The sequence below is a fragment of the Ahaetulla prasina genome, chromosome 2 (assembly GCF_028640845.1).
Source record: "Ahaetulla prasina isolate Xishuangbanna chromosome 2, ASM2864084v1, whole genome shotgun sequence".
Classification (NCBI taxonomy): domain Eukaryota; kingdom Metazoa; phylum Chordata; class Lepidosauria; order Squamata; family Colubridae; genus Ahaetulla; species Ahaetulla prasina.
The window spans coordinates 156,258,690-156,265,442 of NC_080540.1; the positions used below are offsets into that span (position 1 = coordinate 156,258,690).

Sequence of the window (6,753 nt, forward strand, 5' to 3'; positions counted from 1 at the left end):
GTTGGCCTGGTTTCATTTGCTGATGTCACCACCAGATCCTAGTCATCCTTAGAAGACCTCAGCCAACAGGATAAAATTCCTGGAATACTGTGAGATAAAGGAACAATTGTAAGATGGTGTATCTTTATGCACTGCCACTTAGTCTGTCCCTGTCTTTGTAATTATGGATACTTGGTTTGAATTATTTGTTTTTGTGTTTAGCTATCTAAAACTTCAATAAGCAATAGACAAGAAGAGGTTACACATTAACATTGAAGGTCAGCTCTTGTTGCAAAATCAAGCCCAAAACATTTTCTCACTACTGCTGATCTCTTGCCAAGTTTACTTTTCAAATCATCTTGACATTCCCCTGCTCTCTCAAAACACTTTTTAGTATGGAGCTGTGTTTGCTAACTTTCGTTTCTCAAAACACACATGATTGTAGGAAATAGGTTGCTGCCTTCTATAATACTATCCCATTTTCCTGCCCAGGAAAACCTTTGCCAAATCCCATCCACAGGCTCATAGTGCAAACTAAATTTCTGGCTTCCATGGGTAATTTGGAGATCCCACATTATGGTGTGGCATATTCCGAGCCTAACCTTGCTTAGCTGTCAAACAAATCCCCAAATATGTATGGTGGCTGGATAAGTTTTCATTCTGCATCACGGAAGGCTGGCAAGCATGTGGCTGATGGGAGTACAAGCAGCCAATGACTTTTTGTCATAAGTGGAAAAGTCTGGATTGTATATTGTCTTACTTATTAAAAAAATGCAGATTAAGAAGAGTGAATCACAAACTGATGAAAGTTCTGTGTGTTTGCCCCTCTAGTACCAAGTATTTAGAGATGCAAGTAGCCTAAAGGGGGATCACTGTGCTTCCTAACTGTGATACTGTTGTTACATCCATTCTTGCAGTGAGATTTCTCTGCAGCCATAAGAAAGAATATTGTAAATAGTTGACAGTTTGCTGTAACAGAATGTTTCAGTGCCATAAGAAAAGCTGGTCATTTTTTACCCAAATAGGCAGAGAAAATCAAAGATGAATTACTCTGTCCAGTAATTCATACTAAAATGCTCCAGCCTTCTCCTGAGGTGGCTTCGGAGGTGGGCTGTTGCTGGTTCAGACCGGTTCAAGCGAACTGGTAGTTGTGACCGTGGGTGGGCCCATCCACCCATTCCAGCACTATCCTGTCCTATATTGCTGTGTTTTTGAAGCTGCGTGCATGCACGCTCACATTTTTGGTGCTAGGGGAACTGGTTGTTGCAACCGGTGACAGCCCACCACTGGGTGGCTTGGTCTTTCCCAGTTGATGTGCTTTATTCTTGTTGGTTTCAGAAGATGATTCAGAAGAAGATCATCCTGAAGTAATAGAACCAAGAGGGCTGAAAGCAGAAAGGTGAGTATTGAGTTAAGAAGAGGGGGGTGGGGAGAGAAGTTCAGAATGGGGGGGGGCATCTTACAGAAGGAAGAAAGAGACAGGAAGAGTGTAGTTAGAACAGCCTTACATATTTCAGAATAATAGAGTTGCTGGATAGGCAAGAAGAAACCACTCATAATTGAATGTTCTTGAGTGTGTCTTGGCTTTTGGGCATGTTAGTATTTCTTTCCTACCGAAGCTTTCCTGCCAAAACTGATGAAGCTTCTTGGATGAGAAGCTAAATGTTTTCTTCTTCCTCCAGTTGCCTTTGGGGGGAGGGGGGAAACCACCTTTGAGACAACTATGAGCTGCATGACTGAGACTCTCCACAGACATTTACTGAAGCTTGGCTTTTTCCCTATCTCTGTGAGATCTTGGAACTGGGCAGAGCTGTCCCTCAAACTCAGAATTACATATCTACTGAGACGGGATCCTCAGTCCATCCCACCATTCTAACCATCAGCTGGAAAGTGACTATATCCTAAGCAATCACAGGACAGGATTCTGACCTGTTGCCCGATCCTGACAGTCCTCAACTTACAACATATATATATACATTATGCATACACACAGAAAAAAAGTCAACAGATTGAGCTAAATGTTACACTAATCTTCAAATCCCTCTGGCAACCATCTGTTATTCTATTTAATGCGTAAAAACTCCACAAATGGTTTCCAGTTTCTTATAAAACTGTCTAGTCTATTATTTCTAATCAAAGCAATTAATGTTGCCATCTTTGCTAATTCAATTTTTAAAAAATCCATTCTTCAACGGCCAGCATCTCTCTTTCTTTCCAGTGCTTGGGAAGTACAATTCTCACAGCAGTCACCATAATACCTAAAAGCTTCAGTTTTTATTAATATTTTTATCTTAAATATTTTATACTTTGTCATTATTATGTTTATCCAGTATGTTTTAACATATTTACAAGACCACCACATGTGATAAAATGAACCTAGCTTTTGATTACATTTCCAGCACTTACTAGAAGTCCCTTTATCCATTTTGCTAATCTGTCAGGGATCAAGTACCAATGATATATCATTTTATATAAATGTTCTTTCAAGCTATAATTTCATATAAATTTTAGTCCATTGGTCCATACATTCTCCCATTTATCTAACATTATGTTATGCCCAAATTTTTTTGCCCATTTTACCATACAATCATTAACGTATTCATCTTTCAGATTCATCTTGACTTAAATAACATTTTATATATTTTAGCAATCAAGTGGTTATTGCCAGAACATAAATTAACATCAAGTTCAGATATAGTTCCTATGAAAACAACTTTTTAAAAAGTTTTTTGTAAAGTTTAAATCTTTCAAAAATTCTGTAATAATTAAACCAATCACAAACAAATCCTTCACTTACTAATTGTTCTTTATCTTGAATCCCTCTTTTTCAAATATCAGTAAGTCCTGATATGTCATTCATTTACATTCCAATACTATCTCTGTTCTATGTAGAGCTTCATGAGGTGATAGCCAAAGTGGCAATTTATCAGCTAATCTTTTATATTTCCATCATGCATGCCCAATTGATTGCCTAATAGCATGAATCTTAAAACCAGGATTAACTTTTACTTTGTCATACCACAGATAAGCATGCCACCCAAATCTCAAATCAGAACCTTTGAGGTCTAATAATCTTGAATTTTTTTAAAGTTATCCAATCTTTTAGCCATACCAGACAACAAGTATTGTAATATAATCTAAGATTCAGCAAACCCAAACCTCCTCTGTCTTTAGAATCCTGTAGCAGCTTATATTCAATCCTTGGTTATTTATTTTGCCAAATAAATTTAGATATATCTTTCTGCCACTGTTTAAAAGAAGAATCTCTAATTTTTCCCATTAATGACAAATCTAATTTTTGTCACTTATTTAAATCCAATTTTATCTCCTTCCACATTTTAACGTAATTATTTTTGTAAAGCTTAGAATTTTCCTCACCAAGAGTCACTTCCAAATACTGTACCTTTTTTTCAACTTTAAAATCAGTTTTAAATTCCAATTTCTTCTGATCTTTCACATTTATGTTCTTAGTCAGGATTGTCGTCCTTAATTTATTTATTTTTAAACCCACCATTTCTCCAAGCATTTTGATCTCCCTTGTAACCTATTCAATGTTCTCTTGAGTGTCTTGCACAATCAATATCAAATCATCAGCAAATGCATGTAGTTTGTAATTGTGTGCTTTGATTTGTAGCCCTTTTGCTTTGATGATTTATCTAATATCTCCATTTAACAGTTCCAACACCAGAATAATTAATAAAGGGGGTAAAAGACACCCCTGTTTTGTTCCTTTCTGAATTTCACATGGTTTTGTCAAATCTCCATTCATCATAATCCTTTCTGGAATGTATAGATGGACTCTGTATAAAGCCCAATCCAGTGTCCATTTTTACTTCTACTTTAACCATAAAGGCCCAGTTCAAGTTGTCAAATGCTTTTTCTGCACCTAGAAAAATCAATGCAACCTGTTTATCACTAAGTTGGCGTAAATGTTCAAAAATACTCTTACATTATATTTTAGTTGTCCTTTAGGTAAGAAACCATACAGGTGGCTTCCTGTATATAATCCTGTAAAAAATAATTTAAGTCTTTCAGCTAGAATAGATGTGAAAGTTTGCAGTCATTATTAAGGAGATAAATTGGCCTGATAGTAACGTTTACTATCAGTTACAGTAGAAATGAGTGCACCATTGGGAGACTTGAAAGAACTGGTTAGGAATCGATCAACATGGAGAAGAATCTTATCTATCTGCACTAGAAAATAATTTGATGGCCCATAATGGTTACCAGTTTGGCCATCTCTTCCTTTAGAGTGAGCTTTGGTTTCAACACTGGCCTGCAATTGGGAAATGGAAATGTGGTAGCAGAGACTTGTTAGAACTGAATTTTCCTACCAAATGCTCTGAGGATAGAAGGACTGAAGTGTAAGAGAAATGGCTTGGTGGATGTAGCAAGCAATTTGTATTCTCGATCCCCCTCTCTTGGTTTATTTGACAAGCTGTTTTCTTCTTGCTACTTGAAGTGAGGAGTGTATCCAGCATATTTTGGGCCCCAAAAGAAACCACTCGATTGTTGAGGAGGAAAACCATAATCAAGGTATGCTTGTCTCTAATTCTGAGGTTTTAAACCTCTAGTATTTTTAGTCTTCATGATATGTCAAATCAAACTATTACAAGTCACTGACCCAGATTTTGTTTAGAAAACTAAGTCAGTATATAATACAAACAATAATGGGACAAATCTAAAAAAAATGACGAAGACCTGAGATCATGCATAGCCTATTTTCCTGTCAGAGTGCCCAAGTTCTACAAGCTACAAATGTAATGTTTGCTATTTGTTAAATTGGATCAAACATAATGCTGGTTTAAGAGGACATTTGCTGTGCCCTAACTGAGCTCTAAGTGACATCTTGATATTTATTTATTATTAAATTTATATGTGGCCGATGTCACTATCAAGCAATTCTGGGTGGCTTATAACAGCAATATAGAACATTAAAGCAATAAGTAAAAGACATTTTCTATTTATAATTTATGTCAATAATTCTTTTAAGAACTACTGTTGCCAGTTCTTCCAGGTGTATTAGCATCTTGTGTTATTTATTGTTTACTTGATGTTACCAAGCAGAGTAAAAATTATCTGTCGGCATAAGATATTTTGGACTGTGAGGTTGAAAGTAGGCTTTTAGCCAGTATCAGGGTCCACATGGCCATACACTTGTTTGTTTGTAAAAAGCTCTGCCTCCAAACATAGAACAAAGTTAGTGATACATATTGCTGCCTGAAATACCTTTCTTAAGAAGCCTACTCTCTCCAATTTTTCATAGTTGAATCCTGGATTTAATTGTGGTCTGTGCCAGCATTTTACTTTCAATAAGCTTTATGATATTGGAATAAGTGACAGCAAGTATTCCCAGCACCACTTTTTATCTATCCTTATTTTCAAATTTGACTTTGGTACTACAGATTCCAGTGATGAGGATGGACCACGTCCCTCCAGTAAGAGGAAGTGCCTGCGAATTGAGGAAGATGAGGACTGAGGAAATCAAAAATCTCTCTCCTAGCATGTCAATAAGACCAGTGAAACCAGTCCCCTCAAAAACTGGAATGGGCAAGATTGAGAGCAATTAGCATCCTCAGATCCTCTGTGAACAACAGTGAAAATATTAGGGAAAGAATACAGAAACCGAACCTATATATAATAATTAAAAAATCTGTATGATCACTAATGTGAAGGGAGTAGAATAAGAAAAGAGCTCATAAACTTCTGCTCTATGATTAGATACAGTTGTTGTTAATGCTATTGTGACAGTCAGCTTTCAAACTGCTCCAGGTTTGCATATAACTGTTGAGGCCTGCCTGCCCTTGCTTACCCGGCCTTCCTCGGTATCGTTTGCTTAGAATCACTAAGAATCATCCTTACCAGCTAGATTTCCAAACAAAAAAGTGCCATACTGGCTTTTCACTGTGTTTAGTTTGTTTGTGGATCTGCCTCTTGTGTCTCTGGTTTAGCTAAGATATCATGAGCATATATGTCACATTTTGCCTTAATTACCTGAACATATCAATGTCGGTTTCTGCTGTTTATCTGCTTTTTTTCTGATCGTGAAATTCCTCCTCAAGAAAAAAAAAAGGAACTGGAAGTAGGCCATCTGGAAGCCTTGCTAAAAATACAGCCAAGATGAGATGATGATACAAGAGATATTAAAGGTGTAATTGTATGCATCTCTGATTTTTCTGCCTTGTCTCCTTTGGTAGGAGTTGTTTTCACATTGGATCCTTCTGAAATCTGCCCAGTGTCAGCAGGATGATGTATAACAACTGTGGATATTTGTGGTTGTCTTTGTTGTACTTTTGATATTTTTTTTTAAAAAAACATTTGATTGATTCTAAATAATAAAGTATAAAATATGAGATTTCTCTGCCTTTGTCTTGCATGACTACTTAAAACAGCCAGAAGATCTGAGAGCTTGCTAGATATGGAGAATCTTCTAAAGGATTATCCTACTGATATTTCTGTTTTGCTTTCAATAGAAACAGGGAGAGTGTAGTAATTCCTAGTATTTTCAGGCTCAAATTGTGTGTGTGTGTGTGGGGGGGGGGTTATCCTCATTGCAGATGTGAGCTTTACTTCTTACTTAAGAAACAAGTATGAGGAGACAATTGCTGTCATTGTGCCTTTTTCTAAGCCCACCTATGTTCCTTAAATTGAATTTGTTTTATTCCCAGTACAGTTAACTCCTCTCAGTAAAACTGGCAAGGCAATTATGAGTTAGCAGGCATGCTGTCATTGTCATTGCAGCTAAGAATCTATTCCTCACTCATCCCATCCAAT

The 6,753-nt window shown here is 36.7% G+C and overlaps 1 protein-coding gene across 4 annotated transcripts in view; it reads left to right on the forward strand.

Moving 5' to 3' along the window:
- The window catches only part of TIMELESS (timeless circadian regulator), a 71,897-nt gene extending 65,565 nt beyond the window's left edge, over window positions 1-6,332 (forward strand). For 2 of the 4 annotated variants that reach the window (XM_058171103.1, XM_058171104.1), the window contains exons 28-30: window positions 1,321-1,378; window positions 4,442-4,515; window positions 5,385-6,332. In XM_058171103.1, coding sequence (XP_058027086.1) covers window positions 1,321-1,378; window positions 4,442-4,515; window positions 5,385-5,458 — 206 coding nt within the window. In that variant the 3' untranslated portion in view covers window positions 5,459-6,332. Of the gene's footprint in view, window positions 1-1,317; window positions 1,379-4,441; window positions 4,516-5,384 lie in introns of all 4 variants that reach the window. The other 2 variants (XM_058171101.1, XM_058171102.1) reach the window with 1 other exon arrangement.
- The last annotated feature ends 421 nt before the right edge of the window (window positions 6,333-6,753 follow it).